Source organism: Panthera leo, chromosome A2 (genome assembly GCF_018350215.1).
Source record: "Panthera leo isolate Ple1 chromosome A2, P.leo_Ple1_pat1.1, whole genome shotgun sequence".
Lineage (NCBI taxonomy): Eukaryota > Metazoa > Chordata > Mammalia > Carnivora > Felidae > Panthera > Panthera leo.
The window spans coordinates 141,894,507-141,919,599 of NC_056680.1; the positions used below are offsets into that span (position 1 = coordinate 141,894,507).

General features: G+C 37.3%; 1 protein-coding gene across 1 annotated transcript in view; it reads right to left on the reverse strand.

Moving 5' to 3' along the window:
* Window positions 1-25,093, reverse strand: part of GRM8 (glutamate metabotropic receptor 8) — a 756,021-nt gene that overhangs the window by 56,509 nt on the left and 674,419 nt on the right. Inside the window, exon 8 of the mRNA XM_042923664.1 lies at window positions 23,141-24,076. Within this exon, the coding sequence (XP_042779598.1) occupies window positions 23,141-24,076 (936 nt within the window). The remainder of the gene's footprint in view (window positions 1-23,140; window positions 24,077-25,093) is intronic.

Here is a 25,093-nt window from a genome sequence, read left to right on the forward strand (position 1 = left end):
CCTTCCTCTCTACACGTCAATTTCTTTACCCATCTCATCTTATAATATGGAATAATAACAGCACACATCTTATGGCAGCAGTGTGAGGATGCATTGGGTTAATACATTTAGAACATTTCGTTAGATCAGTACCTGGCATACTCAATAAATATTGGCTATAGATATATCCTTTTTTCTTACATAATTAGAGATTGTTGTTAGTGACTGTAACCTTGAATACATTGTAATTTCCTTTGGGGAACTTCTCTGAGTTGCCCAAATGCAAATAGCAGGGGGTCAATAACTGCTTCTCGATCAGTACATTCTCTGCCTACCCTCCTGCATTCTTCTCTTTTGAAATCCGATTTATTTACATTTTCCCTCCATTCCTGGCAGTATTTAAGTATCAACTTTCCTTTGCCCAGGTTCCGAATGATAGCCACGGCCTGAATGAAGCATCTGCTCCTGGTAACAGTTCCTTCTGTGGGGGCATGCTTCTCTTTGCAAGAAACATTGCTGTACCTAACCACTCCCCCTTTATGACTCTACTTGGTGTGTGATTCACCCCCAAATTTTCCAAGTTTACAATATGTTCAACAATAACCCCAGTTTTATCAATCCAGATATTTTTTCTGGGCTCTGGGTCCTCCCTCTCTCTGTCGTCACTCTTCAGTAGGAAATCTCCTTCATTGTTATTGTTTTAATCATTGTTGAAAAGTATCTGTACAGGAAGGGCAAGTATAGGACTGCAACACGTAAGCATGTTTAATAAACCCTCACCTTAGAGTATCCATTAGTTGTAATTGAGGAAGAACACATTTCTAACTTCAGCTCTTGGCCTAAATTTCATGTTTCATTATATCTTTGTATACATGCATTTTTTTGGTATTATAAATGAATGAGATTTGTTTACTGTCATCAACTAGAGAGGTTATGTTGGTTAAATCAAATGAGTTGCCTCTCAAATAAATGATCTAGCATGTGTTTTGAAGAATGGATGACATCTATAGGGAAAATTTAAAGAAATTTTGTGGGGTGCATGGGTAGCTCAGTTGGCCGACTTCAGCTCAGGTCATGATCTCGTGGTTTGTGAGTTCCAGCCCTGCGTCAGGCTCTGTGCTGACAGCTCAGAGCCTGGAGCCTGCTTCGGATTCTGTGTCTCCCTCTCTCTGTCCCTCCTCCACTCACGCTATGTCTCTCACGCTCTCTAATAAATAAATATTAAAAAAAAATAGGGGCACCTGGGTGGCTCAGTCAGATAAGCATCCAACTTCGGCTCAGGTCATGATCTCGTGGCTCGTTTGAGGTTTGAGTCCCATGTTGGGCTCTATGCTGACAGCTCAGAGCCTGGAGCCTGCTTCATATTCTGTGTCTCCTTCTTTCTCTGGCCCTCCCTGCTCACACTCTGTCTCTCTCTCTCTCTAATATAATTAACATTGAAAAGTTAAAAGAAATTTTGTGATCCTAGAATGACATGAACTATATGGAATTCTGTTCTATTAAGTGAATCAGTACTATTAGTAAATAAATATCAGACAATAATTGTGTTTGCACACACCGAAACCATATGAGTGGAGGGAACCAATGGAAGTGGCTCTACACAGACCTGACCAAGGTGATCTATATATGGTTGTCTCTTCATGACACAAACCTACATGTGGGGACTTAACAAATTAACTAATTGCTACTGACTCCTAATTATCCTGGGGAGGGTGGGGTGGGGAGACAAATGATGACTTCAGAATAAACTTGGGAAGCATATTGGGACACAGAAAACAGGGGCAAGAAAATAAATATTTGAGAAAAAATGTTATTTTTAATGATTTTTTTCTTATAATTTATGGTTACAATATTAGAATAGATACATGACTGGTTAGAGAATGGTTAGCTGCATAGCTAATGTGATATTACAGGATTTTTATTTGTGAGATGTTGCTTATGCTACCAGAAAGATAGACTCTTGAGGAGACAGAGTATATCATTTTGTGAGATTCACAAAGTATGTATTTGTCCACAGAATGGCTGATATGATCATAAATAATTTAAACTGGACATACAAGGGGGAGTTGAATAAAACCCCACATTAAGTTGTGAAATCAATTACAAATTGAGGACATTATGAAGCTAAATGCAGTGTGGAAACCACAATATAACCAAGTAATACTAAAAGTAAGTATTATTGCCATTAATTGAGTGCTTAATATTTCCCAGCCACTTGAAAGATATCTAATTCAATGTTCCAACATCCCTTTGAGGTAGATAATTATTGCCTCCAATACACAGGTCGTTTTAAATGAGGCTTAATTGATTTACATCACTTACTAAAACTCTCATAGCTAGCAAATGGTGGAGACAGAATTTGTTTTAGGGAAAAAAAGAACAACTTGCTATTGAATGAATGGGTGCAGTCCCCATCCTGAAGCTTTGGGTCATTTTCTCCATGAGGAACCCTGGCACCTGTCTGTGGAGGCATCAAATCAGGAAGCTCCACATGGGTTGTTTTGTCAAAGCCTGAGGAAACTCAGAATACCCAAACTCAAAAGCTTTGACTTCCCATCACTGGCTTTACCAGCCTCATTTCAGGTTTAGTATTTTTATTTTATTTTATTTTATTTATTTTATTTTATTTTTATTTTATTTTATTATTTTATTTTATTTTTTTATTTTTTTATTTTTTTTACAGAGAGAGAGAGACACAGAGAGAGAACACGTGTGTGAGCAGGGGAGGGGCAGAGTGAGAGAGAGAATCTCAAGAGGGCTCCATGTGCAGGGCAGAGCCCTCTGTGGGGCTAAATCCCATCACCTGGGATCAGCCAAAATCAAGAGTTGGATGTTCCATTGACCAAGTCATCCAGGCGCTCCAGGTTTAGTATTTCTTAAACCAGGACTTCTCAGGGAAGTTCAGGGCTGGGAATGACAGAACTGAACCATGCAGCCGGGAACTGCAGGTTCCCAGAACCGCTTCCCAGTCTGCACTAACACTGTCAGTATAATGTTCACCTCCAGTCCCTCAACTGACCGGCACTATCAGGTCACAGTCTGTGCTTTCCTTGATCAGCCCCTCTCTTCTCTTCTCTTTGCTTTTATCCTTAGACAAATGGGTCTGAACTCAGGTGGAACCTGTTTTCTGGGTGATAAAATAAAGAAAAAGAATGAAAACACTGAGGAACCAGGTAGTGAGAGGAAGGAGGTTTAGAGGCCGGTAGGTCCACAATGAATTCTCAATCAACCTAAATAGATTACATACCATGCCAAATCCATCACAGTCAGAGGTGTATATTATGAAATGTACAACTCTCTTCATAAATGAAAAGTGCCCACGTACAGTGTTTTTCAACATTCTCTCAGGGTGTGTTGAGAACACTATTTCCGTGATCAGGTTCTAAAAAGAAACAACATGGGGAGAATAGAGTTGGCCTTGTTCCTGCACTTATGCACTGGTTCATTACTTCCACAAAAATGACCTGCCTATCTACTATGTGTCAAGCACTGTGCTGGGTACAGGGAACACAGAGATAAAGAGAAGAGGATGCCAGGCCTCAAGGAGCTCAGTAGTTAGTCATTTAAACGGCAGTGCTGCAGAGGAGTTTGTGGTCCATCTGATTGTGTTTCTCTGGTTGACTTGGAATTGCAATACCAACAAGCCATAGGACTTCACCCCCTGTGGGGTAAGGTGTATTTCCATTTCTGTGTGGTTTTATAGTAGCCCAGTTCGATGAAGGTGGAGAGGATGCTTAAAAGGAAGGTGTACAATAGAGTTTAAACAATTCGGACTTCGGAAACTTTAGGCTTCAAAGCCAGATCTGCATACCCAAAGTCAGTACTATATATATATACAAAGGCTTTTAAGAATGCACCAAATCTGTAACTTTCTTTAGTGTTGATACCAGTTTGAATTAGTATCACTAATTTATGAATTAGCTTGAGAAAGAACATTATGATCCACAAAATTGCCCTATTGTTTTATTCTATAATTATTTAAGGAACTTATCCTGAAGTAACAATGAAAATTGTAGAAAATCATATTTAGATAAGGAATTTGTTTCCAATGTATTTATAATAGTGAAAATTCAAAGGAAGTAATGTCTACTATCAGGAAAAAATTTAAATATACCTGGTATATTACTGGATCCATAGATGCTATATTACATAATCTTCTTTCAAAAGTGTTTAAAACCTACTTTTGGAAGAAAACGTTCTCTCAGATTACAGCAATTACTTTAGATGGTAGGATTTAAGTGCCTTTGTTTTTCTTTTTTCCATTTTTCCATTTCCTATAAGGTGGGTGTTTTATATTTGTAACTAAAATATATACTTTGTGGGGCACATGGGTGGCTCAGTCAGTTAAGCCTTGGACTTCAGCTCAGGTCATCATCTTGCGGTCAGTGAGTTCGAGCCCCACATCAGGCTCCGTGCTGACAGCTCAGAGCCTGGAGCCTGCTTCAGATTCTGTGTCTCCCTCTCTCTCTGCTCCTCCTCCACTCGCACTCTGTCTCTCTCTGTCTCTCAAAAATGAATAAACGTTAACAAAATTAAAAAAATAAAGTATATACTTTGTTTTAAAAAAGGGAGATTATCACACTAATGAACTTAGAAGATATGGAAGGCAATTCATATTTCATTGCCATTTTCTTTTTATTGTTATATACATTTGTGGAATAAACACATTTTTTAAATTTAGTATTTCTTTACTACTCAAGAAAAAGTGCCAGTAAAGAATATAAGCCAATCTTGTCTGTGCCAAATAAATAAGATATTTAAATATGAAAAAGAATGCAAAGATAAAGCAGCTTCACTCACTATGCACATGCGTTTATGTAAATTAAAATGTTTAATGTACAGCATATCAGCTTAATATACTATGTTTCAAAGTGTGCATCCCTATACTTTAAAAATATTTTAACATTAAACATACTTACATATTCATTATTATTAATATTATAAGAAAATTGGTTTTAAGGAATGGTATGCCATGTCTGAAAACAGCAGAAAATCACCCAAGGAGTCACCGACTATACATAATATTTACCTACTGTATTAGTTTCCTATTGCTGCGTGACAAATGATCACAAACCCAGTAATTTAAAATAACATAAATTGATGTTGCAGTTCTGGCAGTCAAAAGACAGAAATGGGTCTCCCTGGGCTAAAATCAAGATGTCAGCAGGGTTGCTTTCTTTCTGGAGGTCTCTCACTGTCTTCTCCAGCCTCTAGAGGCTGCCTGCATTCTTTGGCTCAGGGTCCCCTTCCATCCTGAAAGCCAGCAATGGCCAGTGGAACCTTTGTCAGGTGGCATTACTGACACCATCTCCCTCTCCGTATTTAAGGTCCCTTTTGGTTACATTGGACCCACTTAGATAACGCAGGATAATTTACCTATTCTAAAGTCAGTCGATTAGCAAGCTTAATTCCCCTTTGCCATGTAACATAACACACTCATGGGTTCCAATGATTAGAATGTCCACGTCTGTGGGAGACCTTTGTTCCAATCACCACAACTATTAGTCATCAAGCTTTAAAGTCACCTATCCAAGGAACACTGGTCTATTTTGATGTACTTTTTCTTGTAACTTAAACTCATATTTGCACTGTTAATTAATGTTCTTGTGCCTTAAATACACACATAAAGCTTTACTAAATTCTTACAGCAAATAATTTGAAGACTTTAACTTCGTGTTTATTTATCTTTGTTTCATAAATCTAGTCTAATCAACCTAGTATAGAGTTGCCTGACAAAATACAGGACACCTAGTTGAATTTTAATCTCAGCTAAAAATAAATAATATTTTGGTATGTCAAAATATTGCACAGGACATATTTATAGAAAATAATTATTCATTGTTTATTTGAAATTAAAATTTAACTGACTATCTGAATTTTTATTTAATTAATCTGACAGCCCTACCTTATATATTTTTTTTTTAAAAGTAAGTTTGGGAAATGACTTAATATATACTGAGCTGAGATATAAAATGGAATAGATATATTTTTTGCTTATCAGCACTCCATACAGAAACAGAATATTTTAATATGATAAATATTTATAATTTTCCTTCTATACATATAAAATTTTCCAAATTTGCTTTACTATTCGAAGGCATTGAGATTTCAGGATGTTATGGTAAATTATATTTTAAAATACAGGTATGTAGCTCTTCTTTTGTTGTTATTATATGTGTGATTTCATTTCAGCAGTGGGAGAGATTAGTTGAAATGGACAAACTATTCGAAAACGAAGGTAAAATATTGAAACTGTGGAATAAAATATGAAAAAGGGAATTTTAGCTAATCAGAAAAATAGAATCCCTTTGTAAGCTATGGTTTGCTAAAAAAGCACTGATAAAAGAAACTCTGGACATTGTTCCCCTGGAGAACTGAGAGAGAATTTGTGGAATCATCTGGTAAGACCTCTTACAGGAAACTAAAACCCAAATATGAATGCAATTGATGATATTGGAATGGTTTCAAATAAAAGCTGGAGTTTGTTCAGATTTTAAATGACTGAAAATCAATATTTGGTTAACAGGAATCAGAAGGAAGCATGCTTCTTTGGCATACGAGACTAACCTAAGCAAGCATCCATGCCTTCCTAACATACAGTAGGAAACCAGTAGTGAAGTGGTAAGAAAAAGGACCCTTTGATATAATACCAGATCATATAGAAGAGTTTTAAATTACCGTAATATTCTGAAAAAGAGAATGTGAAGCAATTTGAAAAAGAAGTAATGCTTAAGGAATTTATAACATGAGGGTTGTAAATTCAAAAATGGTTTGACCTTTATATACTTTATCCAGGAATTATATCAAAGTGAATTTCACTATCAAGGTATTTTCCATTGACTGACATTAAATTGAGGCTGTTTTCCTCCATAAAATATATCATTCATGCTTTTAATCATATATTACAAATACAGCAATTATCTTCTTAATTTTTAAAAAAATTTTTTTTCAATGTTTTTATTTATTTTTGAGACAGAGAGAGGCAGAGCATAAGCAAGGGAGGGGCAGAGAGAGAGGGAGACACAGAATCTGAAGCAGGCTCCAGGCTCTGAGCTGTCAGCACAGAGCCTGATGCGGGGCTCAAACTCACAGACCATGAGATCATGACCAGAACCAAAGTCGGATGCTTAACCGACTGAGCCACCCAGGCACCCCACAATTTTCTTTTTAAATCACACAGTTAATGACTATCTCCTGATAGAATATATTATTAAAGAGTGGGGAATAGGACCAAAACAAACAAACAAACAAAAATAAAAATAAAAACAACTTATAAACAAACTTGTAACATCTCCTCTAGTACTATTTAGAGTCATATTGCAGTCATAAAAATAATTTGACTTTAAATACAAAATCATGAAATAATTGGTATTGAATAATTAGGCCCAATCTATTAAACCAGATGAAAATATGAAACATCTATTATCTGCTTGGGACTAGGTCTACACTAAAAGGATAGGGTGCTATAGTTAGGGCAGATTTACATAATAAGAATATAAACTTAAAATGTCTCAAGCACCCAAATGCATTAGCACAAAATGTAGAGAAGGAAGAAGATGCAGAATGTCAAAGCAAGACTTGTATGTAACCACCATACCATGCTGCCCCCATGCAACTAGACTGAATGCAATTTAATTTCTCAGGATGTTACTTAAATTAGCGCCCAATTTCTAACTATTACACATTGTGGTTAGAATTGACCTTAAAATATTTTCTGCACTAGAAATATGTCCTTTATGTTTCAAGACAAATATATATATATTTCTCTGTTGGTCTTATAAGGTTCACCACCAATAGGAAGAAAACTCTTGTCACCTACATGGTTTCCATACTTGAATTAAGTCTTTAAACTATCATAAATTACTTTTCAAGAGAATAAGAGCTTTTATATTTTTCAGTTACAAAAGAACTTGAAAGCATCAGCTTTCTTCCACTGTCCACAGGATGAGTGAAATTAGGGGAAAAAAATAAAATGGGGAAAAAAATTCACAGGTATACAAGGAAACTTAACTGACTCTTGCTACCAACGCTATGATTTGTCACAAGAGGGCTACTTAGTAGACATAATTTCCTTCTCTCTTCCTAAGGCATTGTGGCAGAGGGATTTATGATACTGCATTGACTAGAAGTACAAAGAAAATGTGGTAGAAGGGGATAAGGAACTCACTAATGTGAGGTGAAATCAAAATCAATCTCTAACAAGAGATTACTTCACACATTAACTTCTCTGGGGTCACATCAAAGTCTTCCAGCCAGTGGCTCATGTATTTCTAGCTGGGGAAATGATCTGAATGATAAACAAGGAGTAATGATGAATAGAATGTGCCAAAGAAAAGGTACATAAAAGCTAAACTAGCAAAATCAGATGAACTAGAAGATGTCTACTGTCGGCTGTATCTTATAACTCTCCCTTCTTGTTTGTTTTTTCAACTAGAGAGCAAAGAAATTTATAAATTAATGTGGAATATCGAGTATTGAGTTGCCTTTTTCATTTTCCTGCCTAAGATATCTCAGTAAAACTGAAAGAAACATATGGTGTGAGTACATGCCCCATAGGGCTTTTTGGAAAAGTAATTCAGATTCTGGATCATACTTCTGTATCGTGCTATGTTGATGTGAATGCACTTGATTAAGGTTTGTGAGACCGATGGCTGCCTCAAGCACATTTGTTTTCTGAAATGCTTCATGCATTAATCTGCATCCTTCGCTACATATACATAATAATTTTCACATGCATTTGCTTAAAAGTTAGGTCACTCCTCCAAGTGCTTGGCCATTTCTTATGTAACTGGCAATTTTATAATGAGAGCATCTTAGAATTAGGGACCTCAGAGAAATGTGAGAAAATCCTGGAGGCAATTATTCCCTAGGCTCTAACATTCCAAATGAGGTTGGAAGAGAGGTTGCCTAGTCAAGCCCTCGTTTTATAGATGAGGAGACTGAGTTTCAGGGAGATAACTTGCTTTATCAACGCTACGGAGATGTGAAGGAGATAAGAACCATTCAGCCCAAATATATCCCCACTTTTGTCTAACTCACTTTCTGGCACATACTGACTCAGAATTGGCTTGAAAATGTGTATATCATTTTCCTGTTCATCTAATTCAACAACAACCTTTTAGCTGACAACTATTCGCAACTTACTTTGACAGCCATTGTGGGGTTAGCAAGAAGTGAGAATCAGGAAGAACACAAAAGAATTATGCTTATTCTCTCTGCCCAGAGGGTTTGTGGAATACAATCATACATACAACCATAGATGCATAAATGCTCCAAGAACACAGAACACAAATTTGGAAACGTAAAATAATGGATACCCAGAGAGAGTCCATATATGCTCAGAATCTGTAATGTTTTGTAAGTTAAAGAAGATTTTTATGGATTGGTTGATTTGGTAAGAAGACTGGTTTCATTGAAATGACAGGCTGTAGTAGAAAGACAAGATTTGAAAAGTTAATAGTCAATAGGAAATAATTTTAGTTTAAGAACCCTTCATAGCCAAGTTCTGGGACCTAGAAGTCAAACTGTAAACTGCTTGTGATTATGGATGACTTTGCTTTTTGCTTTTCGTGTTTTTCAGTTTCCTTTTATGCACATGTTAACTTTAAAAAAAAAAAGAACCCTTCCTAGCATCTTTGGTAACAACTATAACAATTTTTATTTAGTAACTATTCTATAATTACCAGTTTAAAAGGGGTCTCCCCTATTAGATGCATGAAGGTAGGCCACATCCCTCAATGTTCTCAGCATTGAGCAGAATAAAGGTGTTAAGTAAAATTGACTGACTGAGTAAATATTTTTTAAAGAGTGACAAAGCAGAAGAAGCATATGGAATAACATCAGATGGCAGAAATCTAGAAGTCACTCTCAAGGTACAAGTCCAGAAGGTCAGCTTATGTCACTGAAGAAGCCTTAGAGTAAGGATTTGACCTTAGAAGTGGAAAGGAAAGAATGGATCTAGGAGCAGTTTCAAAGGAGTAATATAATTTGTTGACAGAGTATAAATGAGAAAAGGGAAGAGGAAATCTTGTGCTAGCTCTCAAGTTTGGAGCTCTGAAAAACAGATAATGTTGATACACGAGGGGAATAAACATGAAGATTACACATAATGGAGAATATAAAGCAGCAGCTAAAATCATGAGACTTGTAGTCAAACACAATAGGTTCAGCCCCAGGCACACCTCATGGTCGCAAAAATTCTTAACTTCTCTGCTTCTCCTAGAGATGAAAGGAGATCATTTACACGTAAAGCGCTTAGCCTGGTTTTTGGCACATAGGAGGCATTCACTAAATAGCGATTGTTTCAAACATGATAAATTTGGGTTTTAGGTATCTTAATTTCACAATTTGGGTTTTGGATTGCTTTCAGATTCTGGTTTGGGATTGTTTAATTTAACATTTGTGTGCATGTAAAAGAGCAGGCACTAAGAAAGCCGTTCAAAACCATGAGTGTAGCTTTTATAGCAGAAGCCATGTGAATGACGAGGGCTCCACGGGAATGGTGCCTGGGAGAAAGGCCAAAATCAGGGGCAAGTTGAGCAGAAGGAAGATGAGATCAAGGAGGCAAAGAAACACCAAGAGATGCAAAGCGATATGGCTTCCCAGAGTGCAGGGGAGGGGATAGAACATAAGATGGTGGTATCATTGCAATCACAAATGTTTGCGTGCTCTCTCTATAAATGCACTGTAAAATAATAAGTGTGGTAGAAGTAGTTTGAGAGCTTTCTGTGGAGACATATTCTTTATGATGCTATGGTATGGACTGTCTCTAGTCATTGCTGTTTTTCTTGCCACCTTCTACACATATTTTTCTTTTTCATTCCAAATATAATTCTTTATTTCATGCTTTCAGTTCCTAACCAAATGTTCAATACATTGCAGTTTGATTGGACATTTTAACACGAGGAAAGTGTTGTGTTGAAGAAAGGACAGTGCTACAGTGATAAGCTGCTGATGTAAACACTTTATGGGTTTATGACAGGCTCACAATCTACCAGTACTATTTTCAATTCAATTCAATTTGTGTGGATGAGAATTTTAGAGAAAAACAGCTGGTAGGAGAAACATATGACATTTAATCTTGCCTGAGAACATGAAATCTTCTACAAAGCTGTATGTATATGGTGTGTGAAATCTGTGTGTTGGTATACACTCGCAAAGGTTATACTAGGAGCTGTATTCTACAGGATTTGGGCCAACGGACAGATGAAAACATTACAGTCCTTGGTATTTTTCTGGAGATAACTTGACTGCGCAAATAACTCAGCGAGTCTAAAATTCCAATGAGAACATTCAACTGATTGCAATTTTTGAACTAAGAAGATTTTTTTTTTTCAAAATGAGAACAACCTCCAGTCATCCTTAACAAACAAACAAATAAACTTACAGTTAGTGGTGTAGGTTTTGATTGGTTCAAAATCACTTCCTGTGAACAAGATTTAGAACACTGCTGCAATGTAGAACCTTGCAGATTACCACATGGATTCACCACATCACATTTTAGAATGATTTTAGAGAGAAAAACATATAATTGAAATTTGGCTTCTTCAGATTTTTGTATGCAAGGTGCCCAAAGTTATAGAAAAAGGGGATATATAGTAAAGGAAAAACTACTGACTGAATCTGGTCACAACCATGACAAACAGAAAACCAAAATTACCCTAAAATTTGCCCAAGATTACTGGAATATAAAAATCCATTTAACACCCAAATTTACATAATGACAAAAGTGATGATATATTTAAATTGATTAATAGTCATTTAGAAATGATTTAACTTTTATTTCTAACAAATTTGCTTTTTCATTTCAACTATCAAAATTCATTTGAATGTTGTAGCAGATTTGGTTACTGAAAATCATAGTCCACCAGAGATTTTTTTCCTCGTATCCTTACCTTTGCCTTTATCCCCACAAACTGATTTTTTACCCAACTTCACTATTTTGGCCCAAATATCCTTCTCCATACTTGGTTAGATGCAGTCATTAGCAATTGAAAAGAATTGCTTTCCCTCCTTTAGCTCAGACCAGAGGAAAAACCACAGACTCTTGCTTTAAGTTTTTTTAGACAGAGTCCTACTGGCAGCCACAGAGAATGTTAGGAATCACAAGACCAAACAGTGCCAACGCTTCACCTCCTACTCTGTCTTCCTCCATTCCCAAATCAATTGGAAATGAGTCTCTTCTATTTTCCCCTGCCACATGTCAAGCCCCCAATATATCTTGCCTAGATTTCTTCAATAATCTTGCTATTGTCTTTTCTCTTATCCTTGCACACTACAGTTCATCTGACTCACCACTGGGCAGACAAATCTCACAAAATGGAATTGTGCTGAGAATACATCCATGCTCAGAAACATTCAAATATACTTCAGTTCCTAGCAAATGCAGTACAAACTTGGCCTAAGTCCCACCACAAAATGGCTGCCAGTTATCTGATCGTATTTTATGAGTAACAATATAATTTAGTGCCCAAAATACTTTTTCAGGATAACAGGAGTGATATTAACAACAGGGCACTTTGGGATGGATAGGTCACCCACCTCTCCCTGTGACTATGGTGAACACTCCTTTCAGTCACAGGTTTTACACACTACCTGTTTCATTTCCACCTCCTTCATGCAGACTTTTTTGATCCCTCAAAAGGATATGCTACCTTCCTCCTTCTCTGTCTGTGGCCCCAAGACCTCAGAGTAGGCACTTTGCCTCAATTTATGTTATTCTGCCTTGTATTGGTCATCCATGTGCTTGGTTTGGCCCCCTTCTTGACCCTAAACAACTTGATAGCAAACTTCTTACTCATCTTTACTTTTCTTAAACACCAAGCAAGGGTCCCTTCATATAGCAGTTAACACATATTTGTAAGTTAATTTTTTTTTAACATTTATTCACCTTTGAGAGACAGAGAGAGACAGAGCAAGTGGGGAAGGAGCAGAGAAAGAAGGAGACACAGAATCTGAAGCAGGATTCAGGCTCTGAGCTCTCAGCACAGAGCCTGATGCGGGGGCTCAAACCCACAAACCATGAGATCATGATCTGAGCCGAAGTCGGATGCTTAGCCGACTTAGCCACACTCCATTTAACAAATATTTCTAACCAAATGTAATCACTGACTGTAAACAAATATTTAAATTGTGGCCCTTAAAAATATTTATTTAGTAATGGCATTACTAAATCCTAAAAAAGAGGGAATTTATAAACTGTGACGATCAAAAAATCTCATGTCATTTTACAAATTCAAAATCCCTCACTCGTTTCTGCATCTGAAAGATTTTCACAAAATACACATTACATACCAAAAGCCCCAATATGAGAATATGCATTCATGTTGTCTTAGAAAGGTTTTTCCTGAGACTTTCACTTAAACTTTTCTCTTGCAGTCAATTCTATGTTTATCAAGTAAATTTATTAAATGAAATAAAATCTAAGTATTTCTCAAATAAAAACCCTCCATCACCCAACTTCCCATATCCTGATGCTATTCTAGAGAATTAACACATTTTAGGATGTTTTTTGTTTTGTTTTATTTTGTTTTTTCTTGTGGTTTAAATCATGCACTTATCTCTTGGGTTATCAATTTTGGATTGTATCTGTTGACTGCTCTCAGTAAAAGGTGAGTGACTTAATACGCCTACACAACTTCTCTATTGCCCCTCTTTAGTCATCACCCAAGTTTTTAAAGTTGTGTTAATATTTTTAACTTAACAGGGCTTACAATATTAATATTAATGAATATTAACATTCATTTCCATATTTCTGTATTTCGTTTCCAGATTTCTTCTAACAAAGTAAGTGATTTTTGTATATGGCTACTGAATGTTATTCCCTTCAGATTCATCCAGGTAGCAAGACTGGGCTTGCAGAGAAAGAATAACCATAATTACTAAAACTCTACCTTTTAAAGGGTAATTAGACACTAGGGTCCAATAGATCCTTTTATAATCCCTTTTTAAATACCTTCATTTCTTCGAGGTTATATGAAATGCCACTGTTACTCATCTCATATCAGATATGCTTTTCTTATTTTGTTGGATAACATCTAGAATAATTCATATATGAGATATGTAGGCATCAGATTTTCTGAGCCACATACATTTTTAGCCTCACATTGATTGATAGTTTGGCTGGCTATACAATTGTAAGTTTAAAATACTTTCCCTTAGAAAGTCTTTGCTCATTGCCTTCTAGAATCCAGGGAGGCATATGAGGTCTGGTTTTCATATCTTGTATGTATCTTTTCTCCCTTCAAAAAGTTCTTAGAATTTTCCCTCAATTAATGCAATTTTACTGAGATGTGCGGGCCTTTCGATTTTAAAAATTGTCTTTCTTCAATTTGTGAAACTTCTAGTTTTTTATTTTATTTTATTTTATCTGGCCATTTCTTTTCCTTCTTTGTTTCTTCTTCTCCATGCTTATTAGATATACTTTAGAATCCTGCATCCATTCTCACAGTGTGCTTTTTTAAAAAAAATATTTTTTTTTAATGTTTATTTCTGAGACAGAGAGAGACAGAGCATGAGTGGGGGAGGGGCAGAGAGAGAGGAAGACACAGAATCAGAAGCAGGCTCCAGGCTCCAGCTGTCAACACGGAGCCCGACGCGGGGCTTGAACTCATGAACTGTGAGATCATGACCTGAGCCGAAGTCGGCTGCTCAACGACTGAGCCGCCAAGGCACCCCGCGGTGTGCTAACTTTTGCTCAGATTTCCTTTTTTCACTTTCCTCCTTTTCTTCTTGGTTCTTCCTCTGATTTCACCCTTCAGATTTCCACTCTTAACCCAAGCTATCCCGTATTTACATTCAACTGTTCAGCTTTTTATTTTCACATTCATATTTTAATTTCTAGGGTCATTTTCTTATTTTCTGATTGATCTTTTTCACAGCAACCTATGCATGTGTGTATGTTCAATATTCTCTGGATTCTCTCTGGAACACTCATTAAAATTCTGTTGTTAAAAATTCTCTTGCGTTTTCTGAATTACCCCTGGTTTTGTTGTGTGTATGTGTGTGTTTGTATGTGTGTATGTGTCTTTTTAAACAACGACATTGGGTCTTCAGTTACCACGACATCCTTGGCTGTTGTATGATTATGATGTAGGGCCGGGTTGGTTGATAAGGATTATTGGTGGGGTCCATTTTCCTTGGATGGGAGGGCTGACCACACACCTGTGTACGTTGGTGACAGTTGTACCCAGCTGGCTTCTCTTGAAGATGCATGGATAAAGGCATACAAAACGACCTACCACAGGAGGAACTTCATCTAAGAGCTGAGACCTTTATCATATCTCTATCTTGTATAGAAGATGTATTTCTTATTGCCCACCTGTTCATGTCTGTCTGAAATAAAGTTACTTCAAATTCTGCGTGGTTTCTTTCTTAGTACCTTATACCCACACAAGTAGACTAACATAATCCTACCATCAGATAATTCCCATTCTTGAGAGTAGAATTCTCTAATACCTGTAATCTTTCTCCTTGTTAAATTGGAGCAGAAAGGAGGGGACTCCTGGGTGGCTCAGTCAGTTAAGCATCTGACCCTCGGTTTCAGCTCAGGGTTCATGAATTTGAGTCCTCATTGGGATTCTCTGTCTCCCTCTCTCTCTGCCCCTCCCTTGCTCACTTTCCATCTATCAAAATAAATAAACATTAAAAAAATTTTTTTTAAATGTTTATTTAAAATGTTGGTTTAAAAAAAATTTTTTTAAATGTTTATTTCTGAGACAGAGACAGAGCATGAGTGGGGGAGGGGCAGAGAGAGAAGGAGACACAGAATCCGAAGCAGGCTCCAGGCTCTGAGCTGTCCGCACAGAGCCCAACACGGAGCTCGAACTCAACAAGCCGTGAGATCATGACCTGACTGAAGTCGGTCGCCCAACCAACTGAGCCACCCAGACACCCCAATAAATAAACATTTTTAAAAAGTTGGAACAGAAAGGGAAAGTGAGAAGCTCACTTGGACTAGCTATTTCGAAATGTAGCTTTTTAAATAATTTTGCTGATGGTCACTCCCATGCCCATGTCCGGTCTTTATGCTGACTCCAGGGTTAGAAATTATTTGAAACTGTCATGGTAAGAACCATTTGTGTCTCTTGGGTTGTGCTTTCCTTCTTTCAATTTCTCTATAAATCATACCCATTTGACTTTTATTTTTCAGACTTTTCCCAAATTGTTCTATCTTATCTTGGCTCTAAAAATATAATGGCTTCTTCCCATTTTCTCTCTTTCCTGTCCTCTTTTTCTTCCTTTTTTTCTTTTTTCTTTTCTTTCATTCTTTTTTTCTTTCTTATTTTTTAAATTTCACTGTTGCCTTAGAGGGAAGGGATATATATGTTCATGCCAGCCCATATTGTGAACCAGAAGCCAGACTAAGTTTCTTCTTTTATATTTCTTTTAATGATGCCAATAACTCTGCTTTGCATTTATTTTTGATAACCTGGAATTTATACTAATATTTGGTTAAATATTTTCTACACTTTTGGGGTGGGTGGTACTAACCCATATGATACTGCATTTAGAGATTTAAAAAATAATTTCATAACATACAAATGTGATATGGTTACAGCCAAAAGGAACTATTTGCTTGCAATCTGCTCTCCCTGGCACCCTGTGTGCTCCATAAGATATAAGCATCTACTGAATCACGGAAAATGCAATCTGAAGTTATACAAGTAAATTAGTCACTGCATTCTGTACTATCAACAGTCTGGGGTATCATTAAAGTTCTGTCTATATAGAAGAAAAATTTAGTCTATTTGTATGGCATTCCCCCAGAACATTTCTGAAATAAGGTCATGGTCACTATGACTGAAAAAATTCATACTTTAGTCTTAATCAAATCTAGTAGTCTAGATTTTTAAACATATTAAGAAAGCTAAACCATTTTAATGAGATGAGTTAGCTGTAGGACTAAGTTCCCAGGTCGACTATCTAATTGTATAGTTGATTAAATTATTATAATTTGGGCATAGAAAATTCAAACCCTTTGCAAATTCAATTTCAATTAAAAAAAAAGATGAATGTGTAAATACTACAGTCTCACTAACAGCCAAATGTTTAAATTAAGTAGCCCGAGGCCTCACAGCATCCTCAGAGCCCAAAAAAGTAGGATCATGGAATCTAAGCAAGGTTCATTGAGCAAATATTTCTTTACGCTGTCAGATAAGATAGGCATCCCCAAAAGAATTGCCCTAAATGTGTAAGTTGGCAATTTTCTGCAGTGGTAATATGGAGCACAACCGGAAAAAAAGTAATAAGCCTGGCTAAGGCAGCCTTCTCTAGGAGAGCCACTTAACAGGCTTGCCTACGCTGTGCCCTAGAATCTTCTTATTTCATTTTTTCCTTCTGTGTCTTCACAAGCATATCATTTTAACTGACTGCGTAAATGAGATTACATAAATGTTTTCTTTTCTGGTTGCTTTTCCTTTTCCCTTTTCTATTCGGTTTTCCCCTTCTGGAGTTGACTGCAACTCTGGTTTGGTATGCTAGTGCGGTATGACTCATCTCGTCTGGACACAATCTTCCACCGTACCTGAAATAGGTATCACGATAATAGATGCCATGAAACCGCGGCATCTATTTGAAGCCTTCAAAGGCATCTGCTTCAAATGACTGTACATTGACTAGGAAAGAAAAAATCTATCCTGTTTCCACTTCCTTCCTGTCGAAGGAAATGAAGCAATGCTGAGAGACAGGTGTGGCTGGAGAACTACTCTGGTCTGATCTATTCCAAAAATCACTTCCATCGTCGTTTAGGTGATATTGACAGGGTTCTCAGGCTCTTCTTTTCTCATCTCAACTTTTCCCTACAGCAGTAATTTTATCATTCTTTTCAGAACTACCTTTCACAGCTCTTGTTAGAGTTACTCACTTTTCAAATTTAAAATATTTCAGCAATTGATTTCTGATGACACTTTCCAGTATTTCTGGCTAAATATAGGAAGTCAGTTACGCATTGCCGCAGGAACAATCCTCCCTTCCCATTCTCTGGGTCCTACAGATCTTGTTGCCTTCTTTAATTTACTTAATATGGATGATATACACCCTGGTGTAAATCTCTAATATTTTAGAAAACACATTGAGTGGGGGTGCTGCACAGACATGGTCTAAAAGGCTGGAGAAATTGAGACAACTATCTGGATAAATATAAATGTATTCAGTCGTTAAACACATTTTTTTTGAGACTCTATGCTGGCCCAGTCCTCAACTAGGTGATGAGGATATAATGGTGAGCAAAACCAAATAAGATCCCTGTCCTCATAAATTATAGCCTAATAATAGTAACAGCCAACAAGGAATGAACTTATTACATGCTAAACACCTGTCATGACTCATATCATGTCATTCTCAGCAAAACTACCCTGAGATATCTATTAGTACCAAAAAACACACCGTAATGAGACAAAAGAAGCATTTGTTTTTATTGAAGTCACCCATCTTCCTGCCTTTTCTAGAGGATATGAGTAGGGCTGGGTACAGATGGCAAGTGACCGCTTTATATTGTTTTCCATGTGAATTTGCATTCTCCAGGAGAATTTATTACAACCTTCAGAAGTATAGCCCTTGCCGACATTTTCTCAGCCAATTTAGCAGGGTCAGGATTTGAACCCAAATCCACCTTCTCCAGAGCTTAAGCTCTTCCTTAGTCCCATTATCCATCTCTGTACCCCCATACTCTTCTGCCCTTCAACAGACAGATGCAGTAAAAGAACGAGGGAAGGATGATAAGACAAAAGTATTTGATTAATTGCACCAAATCCCATTTGTTCTCTGTATTCTAGATAGAACTAAGACAACTATAATAATTCCTTTTTGCCTTTCTCCCTACGTATTTAGCAGCCCTATTTCAGAATAAGTGATGACAACATTTTTTAAAAGAAATGAATATGGCCCATCATTAGAATGAGGAAACTTGTTTTCCTGAAAAAAAAGTTGTTGTAATGGGGATCACAATAAGATGAAGATATAAGATTCCCATTGTATCACAGTCTAATTGAAATCGTAAATAAGCATTACAGTATTATATAAGATCGCTATTGTGCAAGGCACTCTGTGGACACATTGAGTAGGCATTCACTGAGAAGGTACTACATGAAAGCCTCTATGTTAAGAGACATATTCACTCAGATATACATTAAATGGATACTCTTTCCCCTCAGGAATTTTTCAAGGATGACACCTGCAGGTGAGAGGAAGAAATAAAAGAGTGGGAGAGTGCTGAGGGAGGAGTCTAAGACAATTCCCAGGTTTCTGACTTGAGCTACTGGACCATGATGCACCAAGGGAAGAAAGGTTGCTTTCGCATATAGGCGTTTTTGAAATTTTTGAGTTTTGCTTTCTTTTCTGCTTTGAGGGTGTTTTGTTTGGTTTCCAACCAATGATCTGGTTGAAGCACTGTGCTCTTTGGAGCTTGGCAATGTCATAACCCTTGTCTGATTACCTTGGCTTTATGAGTGCAATTAGAGGTGGTAAAATATGTATTCCAGAGATTTCTGCCATCCTAACAGCCCCTCACCATCCCTGAGGATTCTTTTCCTGTCTATTGCACTAATTCTGTTTTATTATTTTTGTCTTTTCAGTACAATTATGAGAGTTTGCGTGAGTCCATGATCATGCCTCAGTGTGTCAACCCTTCCTTCACACCACTTTTCTATAGGAAAAGAAAATTCCACTAGGAATTAGTGGAATGCAGCCGTAGGTACAAATCTAATAAATGATGTCATTAATTTCTATTGGAAAAACATGATTCAACTTGATTTCAAAATCTGAGAAAAATAGTGGGAAAATTAAATGGTGTTTTATCATTGAATAAAGACTTACTTCACAGAGCTGTCTGTCTTTATGAATGCTAAAATGTACCTTTATAATTTGATTTTACCCAGGGGTTTTCCAAAACATCTGTCTAAATTATTCAACTGATTTTAGCTTTTATTCCTACTTCTGTTATAATTTCAGAGAGACCTGTATGGTTAGATGAGTTTTCTTTTGTAGATTACTCTAAGAAGCATAATTAAATGCATACCGAAAGAAATTCTGCTCTTCTGCTGTCTCCTGTGTTATGAATTCTATGTCACTGACATACAGTTACAGGATGCATAGCTCTCTTGTTTGCTTTCTCATCTCAGATCTGACTCCTCACCATCTTCCCCTGCCCTTGAGCCTCATCTTCTCCTGCCTTTGAGCCTGGCACCTTGCTCGTGCTGGCAGGTGTCAGGCAGGCATCGGCCGGGAGCCAGACTGAGTCTTACAAGGAAGGCTCAGGGAAGCGGACTGACACAGGCTCAATAATAAGCACAATACTGGACACAATGCTCAATAAGGATCTACTGAATTAATGGATGTGTGTACTGCCTGCTACAAACACTTCAAGTTGATAACGTGGGCTAATTGGCTGAGCATTAGAAATGAGAATGGAGGACTGACCAGCTCTTTGGTCCTCCAAGTCAATAAAACTTATATAAAGCCTTTTTTTTTTAGAGATAGCGAGTTTTATTCACTTTTAATATCGGTGTCAACTATTTTAGCAACGTGAAAAAGAAATCTTCTCGTGCATTTTGTGTACTGTTTTGAATAGTAAAGATATTTTGACAGAGAATAGCAAGCAGGTAGCAAATTTTATGTGAAGCCTTAGGATGACACATAATTATATTCTATAAAATACCTCAGTAGCCAAATCTTAGCTTCTTAACAGCTCTTGATGCAGAGCCGGTCTAAATTCAGTAGCTCCTAAGACTGACTAAATAATCTAAGGACATTACAATGCTCTGAAGATTCCCACAATTTGTGTTTCTTAGTGAATTCTTCAGTCTTTTCCACATTCCATTATATCATGAAAACAAAATAAATCCACTTAACATATTTTCTAATTTGTCTCACAATGTGCTTCTCTGACTTCCTTTGATTCACAAAGCTAAGAAAGAAAAAAATGAATTGTGTCTAGCATTCAGTCAGACCTCTGTAGGCATGGAAATGTCTGTCCCTGAAACTATACACACAAACTCCAGGTCTCAGACACGTGTTCAGCGGCAATTAGGGCGCGGTGGCACCAGCCGTCTCTCCCCGCCCTCAGCGTATTCTCCTGCCCATTTTACCCTGAAATTCTTCCTTCCTCTGGCACTGCTGCTGAGGGACAGCCCCAGTTTAGCAGGATTCTAGTTCGGAGAGACAATGGTCACCTTTTTTCGACTACCTTAAGAATGCTTATTCGTATAATGCATGCTTGCACTGCTGTGATGATACTATCTAATTGCTTAATGTCGTACCATGATTTTATTTATTCTAAAAGTTGAGGCACTGAAAGACTTATGCAAATAGACGTATCATCTTATTTGTATTTGCTCTACCCCCACTGCCCTTGAAAGTCACAATGTGAAAAGTAAGAGTAGAGGATCATTTATAAATGTAAAGCAAGAGAGAGAAAAAGAAAAGGAAGTTAGATGTCAGAACTCAGGAGATTTTGTCTGGGTAAGTATTCATTACCCAGAAAGCAAAATAAACTACTTATGGCCCCTTTTCAGATAAAACAGTATATTAAAAAAGGCAGTCCTAGGTTCAAATACAAATACAAGTACCACTTAATGTTATTAATAATTCACCTAATGCAGACATTTCCAGACTCTGAAGAATATTGTTTTGCCCTGACTAGTTCAACTAACTATATCAAAACAGACCCAACAGACATTGAGAGATTTATTTTCCAGCTCATGCATTCTCTCCTAAGTCAAATTTACAAGTTTGATCCTAATAAATTCCTATCTACATATGTCAAAATATAATGTTTATTGGGTTTAGAGCATCAAACTGCCTTACTTTATTTTCCTGCCATGTGCTTGGTCCTACATAAAATATTCATGGACTTCTATCAGACCACTTCACTCATGAAAGGTCACAGGTCTGGAACCCATGGTAAATTTTTTCTATTCAGCAGCAAGTTTGCTGAAGTACATTTTTTTTTTGTCCAAACATGGTTGAAAGCCACATTGATCTAGTAAGGGATGAATGCTCATACTAATGAGCTCTCTGTGCCCTTGTTGAGTACTTTTTCCTCTGAATTAGTTGGGATTTTAAGAGTCATGCATGACCTCACTTGGAATGTTAGAGACTAGGGAATGTAATTGCCCCCAGGATGCTTGATTTCCTCCTAACTTCTGATGACAGAGGGTGGAAGAATCTTTAAACCCTCATTCTGAGAGAATAACTTTTTCATACGCACATTAGGGCTGAAGGACTATTCATTCAGAAAGATAGCATTTGTCTTTGTTTTATAAAACAGCTTGTCTCCGTTAAACTATCCAAAGCTTGGAATTCATGTTTAACTTTAGTTCTCTGCTTTTCTGGACATAAACTACATGCATCCAGTTCAGCACGTATTCCCTTTCACATATAGATGTTCTTTACTTGCAGTGATTTATGTGAGAAAGGTTAATTGGAGATTCGTGGCAAAAGAAAATTATTTTACGAGATTTAATTGATCTTCACGTTCTGAAAAATTCGAAACTGCTTTTTGTAAAACTGCCCATTGCTATCTTTTTTTAAATCCTTCAACATCACCTTTCACATATGGAAAAGTGATAAGAAGGGAGGCTGAAGGGAAGTAGCAAGATGGCACAGATCGAACTAAGCCATTTCAGCTTTTTTTTGTAGTGGTTGTTGCTCTACTATAAGCTCTGCCTCCATAACTAAAACCATCATAATTATTAAGGAGCAGCTTATTCCCAGAGTCACATTACAACCAGAAAAGGAGGCATTTGTCATGCAATGGGATATCTCTGGGATAGCTCATCCCTATGAATTATGTCTGACTTTCTTTTCTCCCATTCATTTTTAATTAACATTAGGAAAAAAAAAAAAAAACCAGTCATCTTAGTAGATAACAGACCTGGGAAGAGAAACCCAGAAAGTAATGTGAGATCTTTCAGTTTTCAGTTCTGCCAAGGTGGACACATGAAAGCATTCTTCATGGAAAATCAACCTTAGTCAACACATATTCAAAGTTAAGTGACCTTGAGGGATTTCATAATTATATATATATATATATATATATGAATAAGAATAAAATAGACTGAATCATCTTGAGAGAATATAAGTAAGCCAAAAGAAAAGTGGGAAAGCATCCTAAAGAAAGAAGTTAAATCCAGAGAAGGGTTGGCATATGCATTCTTGTACTTACCTTTTCTGCAGACTGGGCTGTACCAAAAAAGATGGGAATGAAAGCTAACCAAATGATGCAGGTGGTGTACATGGTAAGTCCAATAGGTTTGGCTTCATTGAAAGTCTCTGGGACACCTCTCGTTTTAATGGCATACACAGTACAAGTGACCATCAAGAGGATACTGTACCCCAGTGAACAAATGAGCGAGAGATCAGAAATGTCACACTTGAGCACTCCCCTGGCATTCTCTGGGTCTAGAGTCCGCTGTTCTCCATAGTCAATGATGATGTGGGGGGGGTCCACAACAAACCAGACACACACTCCCAGGAGCTGGACGGAGATGAGGCTGAAAGTGATCACCAGCTGGGATGCTGGACTAATAAACTTGGGCGCTGTGACCGATTTCTTGCCCTGCTCAAATATTCGGTGGATTCTGTTGGTTTTGGTAAGAAGGGCTGCATAGCTGAAACACATGCCAAGTCCTAGAAAGATCCGGCGGAAGGAACATATGATTGTATCTGGCGCTGCAATCATTAAAAAGGTGATTGAATAACAGAGAAAAATCCCTGTCAGGAGCACATAGCTAAGTTCTCGTCCCGAAGCCCTTACAATAGGTGTGTCATTATAGCGGACAAAGGTCACGATCACAAAGGTGGTGGCGATGATTCCCAATATTGCAACGAACACAGGCACCACAGCCCAGGGAGAATGCCATTCTAGTTTGATGATGGGAATAAGCTGGCAGCCTGTGTGGTTGATGTTTGGTCTCTGATCCAAAGGGCAAAGTTCACAGGAGAGCTCATCCACCTGGTAGTTGTAACCTTCACAGCGCTCACAGTGCCAACAGCAAGGGACTCCTTTCACTGTTTTCTTCCTCTCCCCAGGCTTACAGGGCAGACTGCAGACAGACGCTGGGTGAGTGTGTTCTCTATTAGCCCACTGCATGTCTTCCACCTGTGGGGATAAAAAATTAATGAGCTTTCCATTTCCCCCCCCATTTATAATATCCTAATCCTAGCCACAGGTTTGTAATAAATCATTGAATGCTGACAGCGCAAATACAGTTTACCATAATAAGTGCCCCATTTCTTTCCCCAATATTGACTTTTTGAAAGTGTTAAATGATTGGGTCCAATAAATCATTCATATCATCAACTTGATGAGTGTCATTAGTTTCCATTTACCTCCTCAATGTTGACCAATATGACATTCGTAGAAAGATTTATTGGCCCAAACAGTTTTGAAACTCAGAAAGAAAGAAAGAAAGAAAGAAAGAAAGAAAGAAAGAAAGAAAGAAAGAAAGAAAGAGAAAGAAAAAGGGAAAGGAAAAAAAAGCCCCATGGAAATAGGTTTTAGAGTTAATCACAAATATAAATGCCAGAGTCCCTGAAACACTGGCTTAGGATATAAACATACATATAAAAGAGTGATCCAAGGCTCTTCACCATATTTAGGGAAATTCAAATCACATTGTGTCAGTTTTGAAAGGAAATGGGAAAATTCACTACTTTAATCTCTGATAATCCTCATGTTCTCGTGGTGATAACTATATTAATGTTTTTGCCTCCATTTAAGCATGAAATAGACTTTTATTTCCCCCAGTTTTGCACTTCCACGCTGTGAAAAAGACCACGCTGAATGAGATAGCTTGATGGCAATGTTTCTAATCGAAAAAAACTAGTCTTATAAGTGGCTTAAAGCAGTGAAACTGGTATAAATGAGAAAGTCACCCTAATGTGCTTAGTATCTACTCAGTCTTCAGGTTCTACCTTCCTCTTTTGGATTAAATCACAGAATACCTCTACTAAAATAAAATATTATTTTAAGGGTATTCTGCCAATCATTGACCTCTTCTTTGATTGTTTACTAAAGGTTCTGGACCCAGTTTCAACATGTATGGGGTAGGGAAGAGGAGGTTTCCCATACCACGAAGCAATCTTAGACCCCTGCCGGGCATCCTATAAGTTAACT